Source organism: Candoia aspera, chromosome 13, assembly GCF_035149785.1.
Source record: "Candoia aspera isolate rCanAsp1 chromosome 13, rCanAsp1.hap2, whole genome shotgun sequence".
In the NCBI taxonomy this organism is placed as follows: domain Eukaryota; kingdom Metazoa; phylum Chordata; class Lepidosauria; order Squamata; family Boidae; genus Candoia; species Candoia aspera.
In genome coordinates this window covers 7,527,505-7,549,711 of record NC_086165.1, presented here as the reverse complement: position 1 = coordinate 7,549,711, position 22,207 = coordinate 7,527,505, and the positions used below count along the sequence as shown (strand labels likewise).

The following is a 22,207-nucleotide window of genomic DNA, read 5'->3' as shown; positions in this document are numbered from 1 at the left end:
TACAGGACAGGGTTCTGATTAGAGACTATCAACTACTTTGAAAAGAAAGGACTGGTTGCTTGGTATCTGGCAGGACATCAATGGAACCAGTATTAGGAAGGACCATAAAATGTAAAATGTCAATATCATACAACCACTGTATTTCTTAAATGAGTCTTAAATAGCAGAAAAACTATCAGAAGTGCACAGAGATCTTGGAGAAAGCTATTCCAAGTTGTCTGTGCACAACAATCTGACAAACGTGAGAAATGAGTTAAATAGATTTTAAAGAGTAGGAAAGAAACTAATGCAGAAGCCATCTATCTGAAAATAAAAGCTGATTTCCTCTCCTTTCTATGTCAGATTGAGTCCCCAGTTGATTTATAAGCCTTGAGATACAAGGGTCTTAACATCTGATTATCTGAGTGCTGTTATGTTAACCTAGATTCATGTTTTGATATTATTTTAGCCTGTGCTAACCTTTAATAGACTTAGGTTTAGTAAAATGAGAAAAACGTACTATTTGCGTCAGATAATGATTTAAAAATGTAAATTAGGTGCACCTTTGATCCCAGAAAGCCCATATCCCTGGGAAATTTGGCAGTGGACTTCAAAAACTCTAAATTTATCCAGTAAATAATGGCTTGGCTAAAATAGAGCCACACTAGGATATGTTCTATTGTCCAGCAACTAACTCACAGCTTTAAAAATCTTACCACACTTCAGGCACTAAAACGGCTTTCTGCAGGTGGAAGTTTTCTACTCGTAAAAGTTCTTTTCCCTGTTCTGTGATTCCTCCCCTGGATGAAGGCTTTGAAGGCTTGAGTTCAAAATTAAACTCTTTCCATGCTCCAAACATTTTTATCCTCTAACCCCACTGAATTATCTAGTGACAAGTGAGGTTCATGCCTGTGCAAAGGCGCTTTCCATACTGCAAACATTTATTTAATGTTTATCCCGCCTTTAGTATTGTTTTATAAATAACTCAAGGTGGCGAACATACCTAATACTCCTTCCTCCTCCTATTCTCCCAACCGCAACAACCCTGTGAGGTGATTGGGCTGAGAGAGAGGGACTGGCCCAAGGTCACCCAGCTGGCTTTCGTGCCTAAGGCAGGACTAGAACTCACAGCTCCTGGTTTCTAGCCTAGCACCTTAACCGCTTGACCAAACTGGCTCTAGTGTGTATAACATTTCTGAGCCAAGATCCACATTTTGCCTTTAAATGGCATGTTGGACCACACTTTAAAAATGTCAGTGGGGGGAAAGAAAAAAATGCACAATTTACATTTCCTTCAAATTAAATACAGTTCATTCCTTCTCAGTTAGATATAATGCTTTCCCCTAGTGTTCATTCAGAGTTACAATTTGCCAACAAGGAGGCCGCCCCCAAAGCTTTCAGGGCCATATAAGGAATTCACACATGTACATTTTAATTTACATTTTGGAATTCTTTAATGAGAAATGAGGCATAATTTCTGACTATAACACATACACGGTTTCTCCCATCAATGAGTTTGACATACAAGGTGTATGGAACGGAGGACGTTCCACGCCTCAAGTGTTTCCCTTGCACGACTTGTTCCCGGTGTGAGTCCTTTGATGAGACGCGAGCTTCCTAGAGAAACGTTTCCCACATTCCAAACACTTATATGGTTTTTCTCCGGTGTGAATTCTCTGGTGGGACGTCAGAGTAGCCTTGCAACTGAAACTCCTTCCGCACTCTACGCATTTGTACGGTTTCTCCCCTGTGTGAGTCCTCTGATGGTAGGCTAGCTTTGATCTCAGAAGAAACGTTTTCCCACACTCTGAGCATTTGTGTGGTTTCACCCCCGTGTGAATCTTCTGATGTGTATTGAGGGCTCCGATACAACTCAGTTTCTTTCCGCACTGTGAGCAGGCGTACGGTTTCTCTGGCAGGTGCGTTGCTGCGTGAGAGGTCAGGCGTGCCTTCTGAGAGAAGCTCTTCCTGCACACCAAGCACGGGTAGGGCTTCTCCCCCGTGTGGATCCTTTCGTGAGCAATGAGGTTCGTTTTGTAGCTGAAGCTCTTCCCACACACCAAGCACGGGTAGGGCTTCTCCCCCGTGTGGATCCTTTGGTGAGCAATGAGATGCCCTTTCCGACCGAAACCCTTTCCGCACTCCAGGCATTTATGCGGCTTCTCCCCCGTGTGAGTCACTTGATGATATGTAAGCTCGGACCTCAGAAAGAAGTTTTTGCGACATCCCAAGCACTGGTATGGTTTGTCCCCTGTGTGAATCTTTTGGTGGCGGCTGAAGGTTTCGATGGAACTCAGTTTCTTTCCACACACCAAGCAGGCGTATGGTTTCTCTGCCAGGTGAGTCACAGAATGAGACGCCAGGCGTGCCTTCTGAGAAAAGCTTTTCCCACACAGGGAGCACTGATATGGCTTCTCTCCCGTATGAATTCTTTGATGAGAAGTGAGATTCGCTTCGTTATTAAAGCTTTTCCCGCACTCCAAGCATCGATAGGGTCTTTCTCCCATGTGGATCCTTTGGTGGGCAACGAGATGTCCCTTATGACAGAAGGCCTTTCCGCACTGCAAGCATTTATGCAGTTTCTCCCTGGTGTGAGTCTTCTGATGGTATATAAGTTTTGATCTCACAAGGAAACGTTTCCCGCACTCTACACATTTGTATGGTTTCTCCCCTGTATGAATCTTTTGATGTGTATTGAGGGCCTCAATGCCACTTAGTTTCTTTCCACACTCTGAACAGGAGTACAGTTTCTCTGGCAGGTGAGTTGCTGTGTGGGAAGTGAGACATGGCTTCTTTGAAAAGCTCTTCCGGCACACAAAGCAGCAGTGCGGTTTCTCTCCTGTGTGAATTCTTTGATGAGCAGCAAGATTTGTTTTATTATTAAAGCTTTTCCCACACTCCAAACATTGATAGGGTTTTTCCCTAGCGTGGACTCTTCGGTGAGCAATGAGGTGTGACTTACAAGTGAAGCGCTTTCCGCACTCCAGGCATTTATGTGGTTTCTCCCCAGTGTGAATCCTATGACATGTCAGGTTTGTCCTTTCGATAAAGCTCTTGCCACACTGCAGACATCGATAAGATTTCTGCCCTGTGTGAACCCTTTGATGTTTACTGAGGGTTGAGTTGTAACGGAAGCTCTTCCCACACTCCAAACATTTGTATGGTTTTTCCCTTGTGTGACTTCTCTCATGATACATAAGCTTTGACCTCACCGGAAAACTCTTTCCACTCTCCAAGCATTCATGAGGTTTCTTTCCAAGGTGAGTTTCATGATGAGAATCGAAGGTCATCTTCTCAACAAAATTCCTACCATGTTCCTTGGATTTCAAGAGTTCTCTCTCTAGGGGGATATTGAAAAGAACTTTAAGGTTTGATCTAGATTGTCTGAGAGTGGGTTAAAGAGGCCTCCTGCTCAAGTAGACCCATTACTGCCCTCTTCCCTGCTCCTGCAATGTGGATGCTTTCTTCCACTTTGCTATCTGTCCTCCAACAGGCAACTGGCTGGACACCTTATAGGTGTTATTCTGCAGGAGTCCTCAGCGTGACACCTACCTGGTGTTCAGTGGAGCTGCAAACTTCCCTGGAGAACTGCATGCAGTAAAGCAGCTGCGCCAGTCAGCATTTTTGGAAGGCAGTGGATGGGGGTGAGCCTCCATTTGCTGCCCTCCCAGGCCACTCAAAGCAGCTGTCATTGCCTCATACAGAACAGCCAGCTTCTCCTTTTCTATTTCCCATCACCTTCTAGACTAAAATTGGAAATTGTAAGAATATACTCAGAAAGCTTGGGATAGGATGGGAAGAATACTTGAAAAATATTATTTGAAGGATTAAATTAAGCCTAAAAAGTTGAAGCTTGGAAGGACTTGAGTGGAAGTGATCCATTCCCACATCACTTTGTGGATAACATTCTCCACAGATAATCTAATTTGGTTCCAATGGAAACTGAAAACCACTTTGGGTCTTAACAAGTACAGCACGCTGGCTCCCAACTCCTTTTCGGACATGATTCAAACTGGTGACACTGGGCTTTAAGCTCTAAATCCCCTTTTGGCATACATGTCAAGCTACAATTTCAACATTCCCAATCAGCATGGAAGGCTGCTCTAAGTGATCAACGTTCTGGTTACATGGAGAACTTTTTTGCATATTCATCATCTTAGGATACATGGGAAGGACTTTCTCAGCAACATTGATGTTATGGCTTTATGCTGCCTCACCTTTCATTCCATCACCCACATCAGATTCTAGAAAAGCTGCAGCCTGCATTAATTTTTTAAAACAATTCTTGATTCTCATTTACTAATTCTCATTTTCATTATATTGTGGTCTTAATATACCAAATAATTTCCAAATGCTTGTTGAGTGCACTGATTACTTTTTATGAAATTTAAAGACTGAAGGGGATTGAAGTGCTGAAACACAGGAGATGTTATAGCTTTCTAAAATTAATAATCTGCACAAATAATAATACAGTAGTTTTATTTATCCATCCCCCATTAATAATATGTTCAGTCAGGGAAACAGGAAGCCTTACCAAGGGAGGCCACAATCTCCAGATTCTCCTCCATGACTTGCCTGTGCAGAATTTTCTGTTCAGGAACCAGGATAGCCCACTCCTCCTCCGAAAAATGCACAGCCACATCCTTAAAGCACATCCGACTCTGACAGAAAAGGAAAGTTTTTCTTTTTAACAAACAAGATAAAGGACAATTTAGCTGCACAATCCAACGATTCATTCAGGGAGGAGTTGAGGATTACAGGTACTCTTTCCTTAACAGCCACAATTGAGACGGGAATTTCAGCTGCTAAGCAAAGTGGTTATTAAGTGAATCCAATTTCACTACCTTTTTTGTGGTGGTCATTAAGCAATTCACCGTGTTAAGTGAGCCACTTGGTTGTTAAGCGAATCACACAACTCCCCATTGATTTTTGCTTGTCGGAAGCTGGCAGGAAGGTCAAAAATGGCAATCATGTGACCATCGGATGCTGTGATGCTCATAAATGCAAACTGGTTACCAAGCGCCCAAATTGTGATCATGTGACCATGGGGACACTGCAACAATCATTAAGTGTGAGCACCAGTTGTAACTCTGTTTCTTCAGCACTGTCGTAAATCTGAACCATCACTAAACGAATGGTCATTAAGTGAGAACTACCTGTATATTCAAGGTTGGAAGCTTCATAGGTGGCACTTTGTGACAGTTGGTGACATCCTGACCTGAGGCAGAAGCTGACAGAAGTGGAAGCAAAATCACCTCAAGATCAAATGGTGAAGTTTTGCCAAATAATTATTCATTTCCTCTCCTTTCTTTATAATCTGCTTACAAGACCAGAGAAAGTCAAATCTCACATGCATGTTTCAGCCATGGAAGTTTCAGAGCACCTCTGGGACTGCCCGTCTCTCAACCCATTTTACCTAAAAAGTCATTCTGGGAATAAAACTGCAAGAGGGAATACTATGCATACACTCTTGAGTTGCTTCAGGAAAAGCAGAATATAAAGTAAACAAACAAATGAGTTTGAGTTCAAATGCCCATTTCGAAAGAAAGGGAATTACTTGATTGCTTGTCCTGCCATTTAATTATTCTTGCTCTTACCCAATCTGAATGTACTGAAACAGTTTTCTTTCCATCATAAAGCAAAGCTTGAGTGCCCGATGCCGGCTTTCTCCCATCATCTATAAGAAAGAAACACAATCCTCATCTCAGAGATTAAGTGACATATTCCTAACCTTTACATGAATATTATGACATAATTAGATAAATTACAGATGCACTTTGTTCTCATGCAGTCTCTTTTTCATTGGTGCAAAATGTAGAAGTTGAAAGAAACCTATCCTGCAACTGCATAAAAGGACAGGAGACAAGTACCTTCCATGCAGGAGACTTGAGAAAACTTAAGGTAAAGATTTCTTGCGTAACAAGTCCAAGTAGAAATTAGGCCCATTAATCCTTACTCTCTTCAGCAAAGGATCGTTACCTTGTCGTGGTGCTGGAGCTTGAGCACCTCAATGATGCCATGAGCTAAACCGTGAAGGGCCACCCAAGACGGGAAGGTCATGACAGAGAGGTCAGACTAAATGCGATCCCTGGGGAAGGTAATGACAACCCACCCCAGTATTCTTGCTGTGAAAACTAAATGGATCAGTACAACCAGAGATATGTCGGTATACCATCGGAAGATGAGACCCCCAGGTTGGAAGATGGTCAAAATGCTACTGGGGAGGAACAGAGGATGAGCTCAACTAGCCCCAGACGTGATGACGCAGCTAGCTCAAAGCCGAAAGGACGGCTAGCGGCCGACAGTGCTGGTGGTGAATGGCGAATCCGATGTTCTAAGGATCAACACACCATTGGAACCTGGAATGTAAGATCTATGAGCCAGGGCAAATTGGATGTGGTTATTGGTGAGATGTCAAGATTAAAGATAGACATTCTGGGCGTCAGTGAACTGAAATGGACTGGAATGGGCCACTTCACATCAAATGACCACCAGATCTACTACTGTGGACAAGAGGACCACAGAAGAAATGGAGTAGCCTTCATAATTAATAGTAAAGTGGCTAAAGCAGTGCTTGGATACAACCCAAAAAACGACAGAATGATCTCAATTCGAATTCAGGGCAAGCCATCTAACATCACAGTGATCCAAATATACGCCCCAACCACAAATGCTGAAGAAGCTGAAGTAGAGCAGTTCTATGAGGATCTGCAGCACCTACTGGACAACACGCCTAAAAGAGATGTTATTTTCATCACAGGAGACTGGAATGCTAAGGTGGGCAGTCAAATGACACCTGGAATTACAGGTAAGTATGGCCTGGGAGAACAAAATGAAGCAGGACATAGGCTGATAGAATTTTGCCAAGACAATTCACTCTGCATAACAAACACTCTCTTCCAACAACCTAAGAGACGGCTTTATACATGGACTTCACCAGATGGACAACACCGAAATCAGATTGATTACATCCTTTGCAGCCAAAGGTGGCGGACATCTGTACAGTCGGTAAAAACAAGACCTGGAGCTGACTGTAGTTCAGATCACAAACTTCTTCTTGCACAATTTAGGATCAGACTAAAGAGATTAGGGAAGACCCACAGATCAGCTAGATATGAGCTCACTAATATTCCTAAGGAATATGCAGTGGAAGTGAAGAATAGATTTAAGGGACTGGACTTAGTAGATAGGGTCCCGGAAGAACTATGGACAGAAGTTCGCAGCATTGTTCAGGAGGCGGCAACAAAATACAGCCCAAAGAAAGAGAAAACCAAGAAGGCAAAATGGCTGTCTGCTGAGACACTAGAAGTAGCCCAAGAAAGAAGGAAAGCAAAAGGCAACAGTGATAGGGGGAGATATGCCCAATTAAATGCAAAATTCCAGAGGTTAGCCAGAAGAGATAAGGAATTATTTTTAAACAAGCAATGCGCGGAAGTGGAAGAAGACAATAGAATAGGAAGGACGAGAGACCTCTTCCAGAAAATTAGAAACACTGGAGGTAAATTCCAGGCAAAAATGGGTATGATCAAAAACAAAGATGGCAAGGACCTAACAGAAGAAGAAGAGATCAAGAAAAGGTGGCAAGAATATACAGAAGACCTGTATAGGAAGGATAACAATATCGGGGATAGCTTTGACGGTGTGGTCAGTGAGCTAGAGCCAGACATCCTGAAGAGTGAGGTTGAGTGGGCCTTAAGAAGCATTGCTAATAACAAGGCAGCAGGAGACGACAGCATCCCAGCTGAACTGTTCAAAATCTTGCAAGATGATGCTGTCAAGGTAATGCATGCTATATGCCAGCAAATTTGGAAAACACAAGAATGGCCATCAGATTGGAAAAAATCAACTTATATCCCCATACCAAAAAAGGGGAACACTAAAGAATGTTCAAACTATCGAACAGTGGCACTCATTTCACATGCCAGTAAGGTAATGCTCAAGATCCTGCAAGGTAGACTTCAGCAGTTCATGGAGCGAGAATTGCCAGAGGTACAAGCTGGGTTTAGAAAAGGCAGAGGAACTAGAGACCAAATTGCCAATATCCGCTGGATAATGGAAAAAGCCAGGGAGTTTCAGAAAAACATCTATTTCTGTTTTATTGACTATTCTAAAGCCTTTGACTGTGTGGAGCATAACAAATTGTGGCAAGTTCTTAGTGGTATGGGGATACCAAGTCATCTTGTATGCCTCCTGAAGAATCTGTATAACGACCAAGTAGCAACGGTAAGAACAGACCACGGAACAACGGACTGGTTTAAGATTGGGAAAGGAGTACGGCAGGGCTGTATACTCTCACCCTACCTATTCAACCTGTATGCAGAACACATCATGCGACAGGCTGGGCTTGAGGAATCCAAGGCTGGAGTTAAAATCTCTGGAAGAAACATTAACCATCTCAGATATGCAGATGATACCACTTTGATGGCTGAAAGCGAAGAGGAACTGAGGAGCCTTATGATGAAGGTGAAAGAAGAAAGTGCAAAAGCTGGCCTGCAGCTAAACCTCAAAAAAACCAAGATTATGCCAACCAGCTTGATTGATAACTGGCAAATAGAGGGAGAAAATGTAGAAGCAGTGAAAGACTTTGTATTCCTAGGTGCAAAGATTACTGCAGATGCTGACTGCAGTCAGGAAATCAGAAGACGTTTAATCCTTGGGAGAAGAGCAATGACAAATCTCGATAAAATAGTTAAGAGCAGAGACATCACACTGACAACAAAGGCCCGCATAGTTAAAGCAATGGTATTCCCAGTAGTAACATATGGCTGCAAGAGCTGGACCATAAGGAAGGCTGAGAGAAGGAAGATCGATGCTTTTGAACTGTGGTGTTGGAGGAAAATTCTGAGAGTGCCTTGGACTGCAAGAAGATCCAACCAGTCCATCCTCCAGGAAATAAAGCCAGACTGCTCACTTGAGGGAATGATATTAAAGGCAAAACTGAAATACTTTGGCCACATAATGAGAAGACAGGACACCCTGGAGAAGATGCTGATGCTAGGGAGAGTGGAAGGCAAAAGGAAGAGGGGCCGACCAAGGGCAAGGTGGATAGATGATGGATGATATTCTAGAGGTGACGGACTCGTCCCTGGGGGAGCTGGGGGTGTTGACGACCGACAGGAAGCTCTGGCATGGGCTGGTCCATGAAGTCACGAAGAGTCGGAAGCGACTAAACGAATAAACAACAACAAATCCTTACTCTGCGGAGCAGGAGCTATGTCACTTTCCTGGGTTATCCACATCTGTACATCTCTTGGACTTGTTTCTGATGGAGCTTTCAGTATCTCAGGGAAATCAGCGGCAAGTCCTCTAAAAACATCCCGTCCCTGAAAATGCACAAAAGGAGTAAATAAGGAAAAATGGAGGAAAGGACTTAGGACATCTGTCCTTGCAAGATATCCAGAAATACTGAGGCAGTGCATCAAGAGTTTTAGCATATCTTGTCCTACTTTTTTGGATCAACTGGATGGAGTTCTCACCTGCTGGCCTTTCTCCTCCTGATCCTCTGCCTGGCTCAAGAGAAGACCTTCTGCCAGAGCTACAGCCTGAGAACTGCTCTCTGCTCCACATTCCCGGATCCAGCTCTCAACGACCGGGGGCAGGACAGTCAGGAGCTGCTTCAGGATTACCAAGTCCAGCATCTGGCTCTTGGTGTGCTGCTCTGGCTTCAGCCACTGACAGCAAAGATGGTAAAGTTGGCTGCAGATCTCCCGGGGGCCCTCGACCGCACGAAACTGGAACTGGCGGAAGAGCCGGCACTGCGCATCAGAGCCGGGCGCATCCTTCCCCGGGACCTTCTGCCTGCTTCTCTCCCGGGACTGCCCAGCGATCTCCCCTGGCGTGGCTTCAGGGCCCCTTCCTCCGCCACCACCAGCGGGGACGGGCTCCTCCATGTCTCATCTGGGCTCCGCGAAGCTGCCAACAAGATCACACCGTCGCGGCTCCGGTCTGCCGGGCGGGCCTCGCGGGCGCTGGAGCAACCTTCTGCAAAGCCGGGACACGCCTCGTCCAGGCCGCGGGGACCCTGCAGCGGGAGTTCAAAAGCGAATGACACTCGGGGTGGGTCCTTCCAGCCGGCAGCCACGGAGAAGAGGCTTTCGGGGGGCCCAATAAGGGGGGGGCGCTACCCTCGGCCCTCCCAGGCCGCACGCAAGAACGGGGCGGCTTCGCAGCATGGTGGCTGCCTCGGTGCCCGGGCGCTTGGAGGGGCTCCAGGCGCATCGTCGCCACCCCGACAGCAGGCACAGCCCAGCCGCCCATCTGCCCCCGTTCCCCGCAGGGGCCTCAGCCTGGGCGTCTCCCCCGGCGGCCCGTGCCGCGTCCCCCGCGACCCTCCGCTGCAGCCCAGGCCGCCCTTCCGCCCAAAGGCGTCGGGGGCTCACCAGAGTCCGAGTCGGTCCTGCAGCAGCGGGCGGCCCCTTTCTTCTGGGGGAAGTGGATTTCCTGGGAAGTCCCGCCCCTTCCCCTTCCTGCTTTCTTTCCTTCCCCTCTAGGAATTAAGAGGCCGTTCATTTTAACCCTTCGGCGGCCGTGCCGCAAGAAAGCTGTTTTCAGGCGGGTAGCGCGGCGCAGCTTCCCTGCGGCGTGGGGGGATATTTCTTGGCGGGGGGGTTGGTCTTTTCACCGCCCACGACGGGAGGCAAATGGGAATCTCAAGTGCCTTTTTCACGTCTCTGTGCTTCGAAGCCAAGGCGCTGTTTCCCTTCCAAATGTACAGAGGGAAAGCCTAACTGAGCAAGAGCATTAATTCCAAAGGCATAGGGTGAAATCTGGCTGTAACCTGGTGATTACATATAAAATGTTTAAAAGGGGCCTCAGTAATACATCGCTGATGGCTGGGCCAGCTAACGTTGGGGGGAGCTCACTTGCCTACCCCTAATCTATCCCATTCCAGCTGCCAGTGGATGTCCCTTCATCTAAATCTCTGAAGTTTTCCCTTTATCGTCAACGTCCAGTGAGACAGAACAGCCAGCTGAAATCCAGGTCTGTCTTCATCCAAGGGGAAGGTGGAGATACGAGAGAGAGGTCCCTGTTAAAAAAGGAGGGAATCCCTTATTGCTTCTTTTTCCCGGCCAGATGGGCTTTAATGATCCCTACAGCTTGGAAAAAGAACAAAAAAGACCGGTGGATTTCACTTCTGGCTCCTAGTTTTGGAAATCTGTCGTAGGCGCCCCTGCCTGCATCAGCGCCGCTTGGGGCGCTTGGATTGCTTAAGCCCGCAAATGCTGGGATCCTTTTCTCTTCTAGGTGGGAAGCGGCTCTTTGCATGCTGGGGGGCGTGGGTAGGAGGGTCGGGGAGGCAAAGAACAATGTTTAAACAGCGCCAAGCCGAACAATGGCATCGCATCGCCTCTCTATGCAGTTTCTACGCCTCGGCTGCCGCCTTGCAAACCCCGCCCAGCGGTGCCCAGATGTTTTCGCCCGCATTACGGGCTGCTTGCAAAAGGCCGGCGCGGAGGGGGCAGAAATCTCTCCACGTGGCTTTTCAAGGGTTAAACCAAACGAGCCAGCCTCCTAGAGAGGAAGGGAATTTGGGCAGGAAGGTGCGGGGAGGCTTCCCTTGCAAATGATCCTCCCGCCAAGGGCCCTTCCTGCTCCGCCTTTTCCAACGGGGGGGGGATGGGGGGAGTGGCCTTTTTCTGCTCGGAGCCTTGCATTGCAGACCCCCTCGGGGGGAATTGGGTGAGTTTGCAACCCCTCCACCGTGGCTTTGCAGAGAGGGGAGACACAGAGCTGCAGGGGAGATGGGGTGGGATACCCCCCAAGAGGGGAAATGGCCAGGCTCAAGTCCCCCCCCCCACTTACAGAGAAGGAAAACAAAAAGGGCAGGGCGGGATCTGCTGGCGGGGAGGCGTCTCTCCGTCCCCCTTCTCCGGTCCTGGCGCTTCTGCAAAGCCAAGGGGCCCTCAGCATCCAGGTATTGTTCGGCGGGAGAGGGAGCAATGCATGAAGGCAGGGGACCCCTTCTCTTCCCCTGCCACGCGTAGGGGGGGCGCCCCTTGCATAGGGCATTGCAGCCTCGCCCTCCAGCCATCCCCTCCCTGTTGTGCATTGGGTGAACCTCTTTAAATAGCAAATGTTCTGGTGAAGGTGAAAAACCAAAGAAGTAAAGTCTTTTTGATTGGGGGAGAGGAGTTTCCATTCTTTTTGCAGCTCTTCTGTCTAGGGCAGTGTTTCTCAACCTCAGCGGCTTGAAGATGGGTGGACTTCAACTCCCAGAATTCCCCAGCCAGCTAATTTTGGGAGTTGAAGTCCACCCATCTTCAAGCCGCCAAGGTTGAATTCAATATGATTTTGTGCACAGAACTGCAGATATGTTGGGTGAAGAGAAGAAAATAAGGGGAGGATGAATGCTTTCTTAAAGCAGGCCAGATGAGCTGCAGCAAATTCAAATAAACTGTAAAATGTCCTAAATGCAAATATTTTCAGGACTAGTTTGACTGAGATTATTTGCAGTTAGGATAGTTTGCCAAGGATCATGTGTAATAAAATACAGACAGACATCATTATATATAAGTTAATAAGGGCAGAGATTAATGTTTTAGTATATTCTAGGTACCAGTGATACTTTTTTTTTAAAGTACCTGTATATATTTGCAGATAAGCCCATCTGCAGATAAGCCAACCCTTGAATTTTTAAACAACATTTATTGATACAAAATACAGAAACAAATGAAGCCCTTCAGAATATACTGAAAAAACATACAAAATTTCAAGGGCTGGCTTATCTGAGAGCAGCATGCTTTTCATGGTATTTTGGTTAAAAATTTGAGGGTCAGCTTATCCACAAGTATATATGGTAATTGCAACGTTGCTGTTCTTTTATGCTTCTATATTTTTCTGTTTCACCATCTCCTGGATATATGTTATGTATTGTCAGCAAATTTATTTAAACTTTCCTTAAAATGCATTAAAAAGACCACTTGGAATCCTTGGAAATGAATGCCGTATGATCTACCGAACAAATAAATGAAAAGATAGAAATTGATGACAAAAGGGAGGCTAATTCAGCTGGGATTTCCTTTCATTCTCTGATTGCCACCCAACCTTAGCTGGGGAGAATAATTATTTTGCAATGACAGTGCATGCTCTTGGCTTTGCAGAACTTGGTAGCCATCACTGAGAGCCATCATTGCCCTTGGGACTGAAATTGGCGGCCTAGGAAGGCGGTCTGCCTGGTCAGGAGCAGTTCTGGGAGAACATCTCAGAGATGGATGAGCAAAATGCAGCTTGCCCAGAAGTCGGAAGGGGCCCTGAGACTGTCAAGTCTGGGAGCAGTGGGGAGAACTGGGGGCTGCGTCCAGAAGTATATCACCAGCGTTTCCGGCAGTTCCACTACCAGGATGCCAAGGGGCCCCGAGAGGTTTGCAAGAAGCTCCATGACCTTTGCCATCAGTGGCTCAGACCTGAACAACACACACAGAACCAGATTCTGGACATGCTCATCCTGGAGCAGTTCCTGGCTGTCATTCCCCCGGAGATGCAGAGGTGGGTTCGGGAGTGTGGAGCAGAGACCAGCTCTCAGGCTGTGGCCCTGGCTGAAATTTTCCTCTTGACTCAGGCAGAGGACAAGAAACAAGAAGAGCAGCAGGTAAAACTTTGGGTCCTGACCCAAAGGGATCTTCTCTAAATTGCTCAGCAATGGCTGGTTATCTTTCCGTGTGTGTGTGTGTGTGTTGGCGAGGGGTGGGGGTCCTAACCATTTCACCTCCTTCATTCTATGTCCTGGATCCTTTTCGCTGTTTCAGTTTGCAGAGTCGGGCTCCAATTTTCCCGAACCATTCAAGACATCCTCAGATGCCCGACAGAGTGCCCTGCGGAGGTGGATGAAACACGAAGGTGACGGAAGTTCCATCCTGCAAGGTTAGGATGAATCGGTTGCTTTTTCACTGGTTGTCTCTCTTCTGATGATCCTAGAAATCTACTTTTACAGGTCTTCCGAGGCGAAGATAGATCTCCAGTCGTTTCCCAGAGTTCAAAGATGGGCTTATTTTCACCATCAAGTATGTGCTTCTTTAGATGTTTTGATCTGCATCTCCCCATCATCCCTCAACATTGGCCCCATTGGTAAAGACTGTTGGAGTTCAGGAACAGGTAGCCCCCCGCTTTCTTTTTTTTACATACAAATAATCAGCACCTTGGGTGCAAGTGGGGAGATACGTCTTCATGGCAGATAAAATTATAGTAGCATTCCCCATCACGGATACCTTTTCATGCAGTACACAGTGTTTCTCAACCTTGGCAACTTGAAGATGTGCGGACTTCAACTCCCAAGATTTCCCAGCCAGCTAATGCTGCTGGGGAATTCTGGGAGTTGAAGTCCACACATCTTCAAGCTGCCAAGGTTGAGAAACACTGCAGTAGAGGATGAAGCAATAAAAATAACATCAAGCAGATATTTGCCAATGTGGTGCCTTCCAAATTCAATGGGGTACAATTCCCATCACTCCTAACCATATCAGGTGGAAGATAATAGGAACTGTAGCTCCAGACATTTGAAAACACTAGATGGAGGAAGATAGCATTCAGTAAATAGGCAGATTTATTTATTTGTTCATTTGCAGCCCCAGTAGAGAAGGACTGTGGCTTACTGTGCCTTCCTTTAGTCGGAACAAAAACAATATTAACAAATATCACCAAAGAGCAACTAACAACAGTTCCTCTACCACCACAAGTACGAAGAAGACTCTTTATTTAATTTATCAATCAAATTTATATAGCCTCCCATCTCACAAAAAGTGACTCTGTGAGGGGTACAACAACTAATCAATAAATATATAAAAACAGTCATTATTAAAATGTAAAAAACCACAAGGTACAAGAGAGGGGGCATGTTAACCGTGGAGATTATGGCCATCGGGGAACAATAAACATCCATGCACAGCACAAGATGGGGGCTCCCAAATTATACCAAATTCCTCCCCCGTTCTCTTAAAAAGCCAGATTTTTACAGCATTCCTAAAACAACAGAATACATGGGATAACAGCCCTGCACACTTAGACATGTCTTACCTTTGGTTCCTTCCAGGAGATGGAATGATGTCGGTAATACGTGCCCAGTCAACATCTCTTCTTTGTGGCGGAGGGGACACAACAGCTGTGCCACAGGTTCAGGTATGGAAAAGGGCTGTGGGTAGGCTGGCCATACATCCTGTTTTGAACGGGACAGACCCGTTTTTTTAACATTTCCAGACCGTCCCGTCATTTTAATATAAATGTCCATTTTGTCCAGTTTTCTTAAAAACCTTACTTAAAAATTTGAAAGTTCCCGTGAACCTGTCAGAATGCAGTCTGACTTTGAGTGGAAGGAGGGGGAGCTCAGCAGAAACAGCAGGAAAAAAGCCGCAGAGCTCAACCCGGGGGGAAACCTAAAAAGAGAAAAACAGGATCAGCTGATAGGCGGTGATCAAAGGTTGAGCCAATTGGCTCCTGCCTGGAAACAGCGGGAAGAAAAGAATGTAAAAGCACAGCCAGAGGAGGAACAGCTTGTTGGGGACAACCGTTCGCTAGACTCTCCAGCCCAGCCTTGCCTCTCACAAACGAAGGAATCCAAAGATTCCCAGCCCGAGAAAACTGGAGAAGTTCTTGCCTGCCGATCCAGCCCGTTGCCCAGCCCTGCCCCGTTTTGCCATCCCAATGTCCCGTTTTTGTCTCAAGGTCAGCCTAGCTGTGGGGGGCAGAGAGAATGGCAGACGGACTGCCTCTGTCCTTGCTCACCACCCTGCCTTTGAACAAACCTGTTGAAGGTGTGGGATAGGAAGGCCGTGTTTTGCTCTCTGCAGGGGTTTGGATCTGAATCATGATCGTCCACCCTGCCCCTGGAGTAGCCATTTGAGTTGTGCTGGGGACTCAACTTTCTGTCATCTTCTTTCCAGGGCACGGTGACTACTGAGGATGTGGCTGTCCAGGTCACCGAGAAAGATGGGGTCCTGCCCGATCCTGACCAGAAAGGTTTCCACAAGCAAGCTGTGGAGCAAGACTGTGGGCTAATGGCTGCTTTTGGTAAGCCCCCTTCTTTCTCCCATTACAAAATGGTCCTGTTTTTACCAGAATGGAAGGCAATCCTGGATTTAAGATGACCTCCCCAAAAAGGAAGATGCAGCCAAATAAAAGAAAAAAGCATCCGCGCTCATTTCCCACTACCGTGGTCTTTGCAAATGTAGTAATTCTCCCATTTTAAAAGTATTGGTGGAAAATCAAGTCTTTCTGTGAATGAATAATAAGCTGAGTACAGATAGTCCTTGACTTATGACCACAATCAGGACTGGAATTTCCACTGTAAGTCATTGTGGTCACAAGTCAAGTCACCAGTGACTGGACCTGATTTTACAACCATTTTTACAGCAGTTGTTAAGCAAATCCAGCTTCCCCACTGGGTGTTTTTTGCTGGAAAATGGCCAAAAAAATCACAAAATGGGGCCCTGGGATGCTGCGACTGGTTGTAAATGCAAGCTGGTTGCCAAGCACCTGAAGTGCGATCATGTGACCACAGGGGTGTGCGCGATGTTTTGCAATGCTCGGAAGTGCTTTACAGACTGTAAAGCACCCATTCCGAGGACCATCGTTAAATGAACAGTTGTAAGTTGAGGACTACCTTCATATGTTTTGTCTTTTATTCTGGTTTTTTGGCTGCTGCTTCTCCCCCTCCTCCTCCTTTTCCTCATCTTCTTTTCTGGTCCAGCAAACTTTATCGATCTGTATACGTTGCTGCATCTTACCTTTCCTTCAGAAAATCTGAGGAAGGGGAATAACAGTTCTCTTCTATCCAAGTCAGATAATACCGCTTGGGTTAACTGGCTTTGCTTAGTGCCTCCATTTCCCCAAAAGGCTTTTACCGGCTTCCTGTGTTCACTGCAGAAGGCGACAAGTGGGCAGCTGAGAGGAAAGCAGAGCCGCCTGGGGGTCTGCCAGAAGGAGACGGCATTAAGAAGAGGGAGAAACAGAGGAGGAAATCTGTGCCAAACCGGAAAAGGATGATGGAGCTGAATGAGTCCTCTGCTTCCCAGAGCAGTGACTTCCATCAAAATGCAGTCCAAGAGAAAATAGAGAAAATAAACAGTAAGTGCCAGATGCTGGGTCATTCCTTATTTAAATCTAGTTTTTAAAGAACGCTTAAAATTCCTTTGGGGAGAAAGCATATACATGTTTAGAGTGTGGAAGAAGTTCCCCTTAATGTTCTGGTTTTACTGAGCAAGGAATGCCAGGTAGTCCTTGACTTACTGCCACAATTGGGACCGGAACTTCTGTCACTAAGCAATGCAGTCGTTAAGTGAGTCGCACCCGATTTTACAACCTTTTGGCCATGATCATTAAGTGAATCACGCAGTCATTAAGTGAATTGTGTGGTTCCCAGTTGATTTTGCTTGTCGGGAGCTGGCTGGGAAGGTTGCAAATGGTGGTCACGTGATCCCAGGATGCTGCAACTGTTGTAAATACATGCCAGTTGTCAAGTGCCCAAATTTTGATCATGTGACCGTGAGGACAGTGTGACGGTTGTAAGTGCGAGGACTGGCCTTAAGTCACTTTTTTCAGCGCTCTTGTAACTTTGAACGGTCGTTAAATGAATGGTTGTAAGTCGAGAACTACCTGTAGATGGGCCGGGGGGGTTAAAAAGGCAAGATGGTAGCTGTCCCGTTATGAATTTAAACCGGGTCCTTTTTTTTTACACATGCTTGGCTTCTGGGTGGGGAAGATGGCAGCCTAAGATATCTCTGAAGAAGCATGGCTGGCTGGGGAATTCTGGGAGTTGAAATCCACCCATCTTAAAGTTGCCAAGGTTGAGAAACACTGCCCTAAACGATGATGTCACTTACTTGAATTTCCTTGGGGTTTCTTGAATGCAGGTAGTTGTCATGTATTGATAAACTGTAGTTAAGCACATTTGGTTTTTAGGTAACCTGACTAGGATAATGCAAGGGATTCACGAGCTGGCTGTCCAGGTGTTGCCAAAATGCAGCTCCCAACAGGCCTCATTATTGACAGGCTGTTCGGAGTACTGGGGGTCGCAGTCCTCGGCCATGGCTGTATCTTGTGCATTGTGCAAAGTCTTGTCTGCTTGTGGATTCTAATTTTTAAAAATCTTTTAAAAAGATCTTTGGCGATGGACTATCATCGAGTTTTATTCTTCATCTTATTTCTAGTTGCTAAAATAAGCGAGCCGGCCCGCAAACGACAAAGGACGTATCTGTTCCATAAAGAATGGGAAGAACGGTACTGCTTTATGGATGTGAATGGCAAATCGGTGTGCTTAATCTGCTCATCCACAGTTGCGGTTGCAAAGAAGCACAACGTCCAGAGGCATTTTGAGAGAAACCACGGAGCTTTTGCCAAAAACTACCCACTCGATTCCGAGCTTCGAAAAATGAAGGTGAAAGAAATGAAATCTAAATTCGCGTCCCAGCTGACGGTCTACACAAAGCCCGTGGTGCAGTCCAAGAACACCACAATTGCCTCTTTTAAAATTGCCAGCTTGCTGGTTAAAAGAAACAAACCTTTTGAGGATGGAGAGCTGTTGAAAGAGGTGTTTCTGACAGCGGCCGACTCGGTTTTTGAAGGTTTTTCCAATAAAAAAGAAATCATGACTGCAATACAAAAGCTTCAGCTATCTGGGAATACCGTTTCTAGAAGGATCCAGTCCATTTCAAACGATCTGGAGTATCAGTTGCAAAGCGATCTGCAGAAATGCCTCTGGTTTTCTCTTCAGCTGGATGAGTCCACCGACATAACAGACACTTCCCAGTTGGCCATGATTGTGAGGCTCGTCTTTAGTGACCTTGCTGTGAAGGAAGAGCTGCTCAAAATACTGTCTCTGAAAGGAAAAACGAGAGGTGAGGATATATTCCTGACTTTCAAAAACTATGCGACTGAAATAAATCTCCCTCTTCATAAACTTTCTTCCATCACTACAGATGGGGCTCCAGCAATGGTGGGCAGCATGGATGGGTTCATAGCTCACTGCCAGAAAGATGACTCTTTTCCAAAGTTTATTTCCTATCACTGCATTATCCATCAAGAGGCATTATGTGCCAAAGTGCTCCAGTTTAAACACGTCATGGACGTTGTTACAAAAATAATAAACTCTATTCGAGCCGTCTCCTTGCAGCATCGGCTCTTTAAAGCCCTCCTGAAAGATGTCGATGCTGAATACGGGGACCTGATCTTGCACACGGAAGTTAGATGGCTTAGTAAAGGGAAGGTTCTTGCCAGGTTTTTAACCCTGAGGGATGAAATAAAGGCCTTTTTAAAAACGAAAGATCAGTATGTGGAGCAACTTGATGATAGATTTTGGTTGGTAGATTTAGCCTTCCTTGCTGACTTGATGCAAGAACTGAACAGCTTGAATATTGAACTTCATCGAAATGATAAGCATATTTCTGGAATGATCTCTTCAGTCCACTCATTCAAAGGCAAACTGAGATTGTGGAAGTCCCATTTGCAAGTGAAATCTCTTCTTCCCTTCCCTTCCATGAAGCAAGTGGTCGGGGACAGCGATTTCAACAATGCACCGTTTGTGGGCTACCTTGAGACCTTAGAGGAGCAATTTCATGCACGCTTCCAGCAGTTCACAAGCATTGAGCCTGTGGTGACCTTCTTTGAAAATCCATTCAGTTCAATCGATGTCGCGGAGACAGCCGTGGCCATAGGGGAGCTGTGCCAGGCCATGGTAGATGAGGTGGAGATGGAGATTGTGGGCCTTCAGAATGATATCATTTTGAAATCTAACTCAAGTCATGCCAACTTTTGGAACCTGGTGGACGCCCAAAAATTCCCTTTGTTGAGGAAGACGGCTGCAAAGATAAAGTCTTACTTTGGCTCAACGTACCAGTGCGAGTCAGTCTTCTCGACAAGGAGATTTATCAAGTCAAAGAACAGAACACGGATGACTGACAAACACCTGGATGACTGTTTGCGAGTGGCAATCTCTTCCTACACGCCCAATTACAACAGGCTGGCCGACGGCATGCAGTGTCAAGCCTCTCACTAGTCTGGAGCTGTGTTGTAAGACTTAGGCAAAACGTGGCAGTTTTGCACAAATCATTAGCTTCTTTAGAGGAGACTTCACTTTGCCAAGTTTCTATTTTCTATTCTGTGTTCCATAAAAGTGTAGAGATATTAGGCTTAAATATATAACAATTTATTTGTAACTGTGAATATGATTATGTACTGGTAGTCTAGGAATAATGTTGAGTTATGCTCCCCCCTGCCCTCTCTACTATGCAAAAAAATAAATGCTCTTTTATATGTGGAATCCTCTGTTACCACCATTGTGTTGTGACGGGACCATCTCTGTACTCAAGGATCACATTTAATATGTTGGACTGAAGGCTGCAAAGTAGGTAGGTCACATCACATGTAGACGAGGCTGCACTGGGGAGCCCTGCTTTGAAAACTTGCTTTTTCAAACTAATGTGTCTATTTCAGTGCTTATAATACAGTTTTAATGGCTTTCCCCTCTCCGAATCCTAGGAACTTTGCTGTTCTCAACAATTATGAACAGATTTTAAGTGCCACAGGTTGCCCTCAATGGCATAGGGCATGGAAACTCCTTACAGCTTTAATAAGCAACATTAAATACTTTACATAAGAGAAATGTGTGAAAATGTGGAATAGGAAAGAATTTCTTGCTGCATATCTCAGTTTATCCAAATATTTGCAGGAGTGAAACCATATAAATATTATTCAAAGACAACTGTATTAAGTTGTGGTTACAAAAAATCAGGAGAAGTCTAGTAGCACTTTTTCTGACTGATTTTTATTTTAAAAAATTAAGAAAAATTGTTAGCTCTTTTCTTATAAATGGTAGGAGTGCAGAAAATAGGCATTTTATATCTCTGCTTAATATCCATAGAAGGTATATAGTATAAATGCCATACAACTAGTATTACTCAGGTGCTGAGATATTAAGCTTAGATTAGTACAGAGGTCACCACTCTTTCCCCACATTACTACCAGCCAGCCGGGTCTCTGAAGATGACCGAAGTTCTCCACTTCATATGGAGGCCAGTAGATAAGAGGAAGAAGTCTCCTGAGAATCTAACTAAAAATGGCAAATCTTCCTATCTCTCACAAAGTAAATAAACTCCACATCATGAGGATCTATGTTAGATGGGTATTCTCATACCACCCCTCCATAGTGAAAGCTCATGGTTTTTGTATCTTGTCCAGATAAAAGCAAAGCATCTGCTTGTAACATCAGCAATAAAAGATGTTTGGTGAATTGCACCATACAGGTATGTTTACTGGCAAAACCAACTATATCACAAACGTAAAGTGAGGCTACCTGCTTGCTTTGTACATCTTAACAAAGGCATGGGTTTGCTTCTGTTTTCTGTATACAATATTCAGCATTAAACTTTTCCAGAAGAGAATTCAGGTGTTTAGAGAATAAGGGTATTCATAGGAGCCAGAAGTTGGTATAGCAGCTTCTCTCTAAGGCAAGCGCAGAATTTAATAGGTTGCCTCAAAAAACAAGACCACCACCCTATTTTGAAACCACGCGAGGTCATTGCTACAGGTACAAGCCAGCAACCACAGTCCCTGTACCATGATTCTAACTCTTAGCTGGTCAAGCAAGATACATTCACAAAAACAAATGGGTTTCACAGTCTTCAGAGAGCTCCCTACCATATCTGCTGAGGAACCCCTTTTTGATGGTATATTTTTCAGGGCACACGGTTTATTCATGGGATTTTCGTCCTCACTGCCCTTTATTAATTGACCTTCCACACCAAATGCTCCCTAAATTCCATCTGGGACAACTGATCACTGATAAAAGTTGGAAGTGGGAGGAAAGCTCTTGGGTGAGTTGCCTCTGTATATCTGTTGAGGAACCATGGATAAATCCTCTAGAGCCAGATTTCCTGCAGTTGCTCTGATATCTTCCAAATGGCTGAGAAGAATGTAATGGTACTTTGGAACAACCATGGGAGATCTGAAGGCAAGCAAAAGGTTATATGAGATTCCAGGATTCTCACACAGAACATGGCTAAGCCAAAGTGGGTTTTTTGTTAGTGGGTTGATGTGTTGTATGACTCCAGCCACTTGTAGCTTACTTAATAAAACAACCTTAAGCAAACCATAGTTTAGCGTGTTGTGAATGCAGTCTTTGTCTCTCCTGTTTCATACTCATCTAGTGTAGCACAGAGATTTAGGGTGGCAGCCCATTCCCCTTGCTGTTATTCTTTATGGTTTTCTTTTAAAAATATATAACTTTATTAAGAATTTTAACTAC

At 45.3% G+C, this 22,207-nt stretch overlaps 2 protein-coding genes across 3 annotated transcripts; one reads left to right on the top strand and one right to left on the bottom strand.

Moving 5' to 3' along the window:
• Nucleotides 1-1,408: 1,408 nt before the first annotated feature.
• Nucleotides 1,409-9,966, bottom strand: LOC134504847 (zinc finger protein 420-like). Its single transcript, XM_063314254.1, has 5 exons — nt 9,456-9,966; nt 9,176-9,302; nt 5,577-5,656; nt 4,514-4,640; nt 1,409-3,319 (listed from the first exon to the last, which is right to left on the bottom strand). The coding sequence occupies exons 1-5, from the start codon at nt 9,867-9,869 to the stop codon at nt 1,536-1,538; spliced, it is 2,532 nt and encodes an 843-aa protein (XP_063170324.1). The 5' UTR covers nt 9,870-9,966; the 3' UTR covers nt 1,409-1,535.
• Nucleotides 9,967-11,639: 1,673 nt separating this feature from the next.
• On the top strand, nt 11,640-20,224 carry LOC134504601 (general transcription factor II-I repeat domain-containing protein 2-like). Of its 2 annotated transcripts, XM_063313874.1 has the most exons (8): nt 11,640-11,658; nt 13,080-13,567; nt 13,725-13,839; nt 13,894-14,070; nt 15,005-15,090; nt 15,852-15,978; nt 16,834-17,034; nt 18,117-20,224. In XM_063313874.1, the coding sequence occupies exons 2-8, from the start codon at nt 13,187-13,189 to the stop codon at nt 19,958-19,960; spliced, it is 2,931 nt and encodes a 976-aa protein (XP_063169944.1). In that variant the 5' UTR covers nt 11,640-11,658; nt 13,080-13,186; the 3' UTR covers nt 19,961-20,224. The 2 variants fall into 2 exon arrangements, with proteins under 2 accessions (XP_063169944.1, XP_063169946.1); XM_063313876.1 differs by lacking the exons at nt 11,640-11,658; nt 13,894-14,070 and having other exon boundaries at nt 12,837-13,567.
• Nucleotides 20,225-22,207: the final 1,983 nt, after the last annotated feature.

Excerpts from the sequence above, each read along its gene's own strand:
- LOC134504847 (XM_063314254.1), bottom strand. The coding sequence starts at position 9,869 with ATGGAGGAGCCCGTCCCCGCTGGTGGTGGCGGAGGAAGGGGCCCTGAA. Across the intron at positions 9,303-9,455 it reads AGGAGGAGAAAGGCCAGCAG|GGACGGGATGTTTTTAGAGG; the intron begins GTGAGAACTCCA and ends GTGCATTTTCAG. Across the intron at positions 4,641-5,576 it reads TTTCAGTACATTCAGATTGG|AGTCGGATGTGCTTTAAGGA; the intron begins GTAAGAGCAAGA and ends CTTTTCTGTCAG.
- LOC134504601 (XM_063313874.1), top strand. The coding sequence starts at position 13,187 with ATGGATGAGCAAAATGCAGCTTGCCCAGAAGTCGGAAGGGGCCCTGAG. Across the intron at positions 13,840-13,893 it reads CGGAAGTTCCATCCTGCAAG|AAATCTACTTTTACAGGTCT; the intron begins GTTAGGATGAAT and ends TGATGATCCTAG. Across the intron at positions 17,035-18,116 it reads GAAAATAGAGAAAATAAACA|TTGCTAAAATAAGCGAGCCG; the intron begins GTAAGTGCCAGA and ends TCTTATTTCTAG.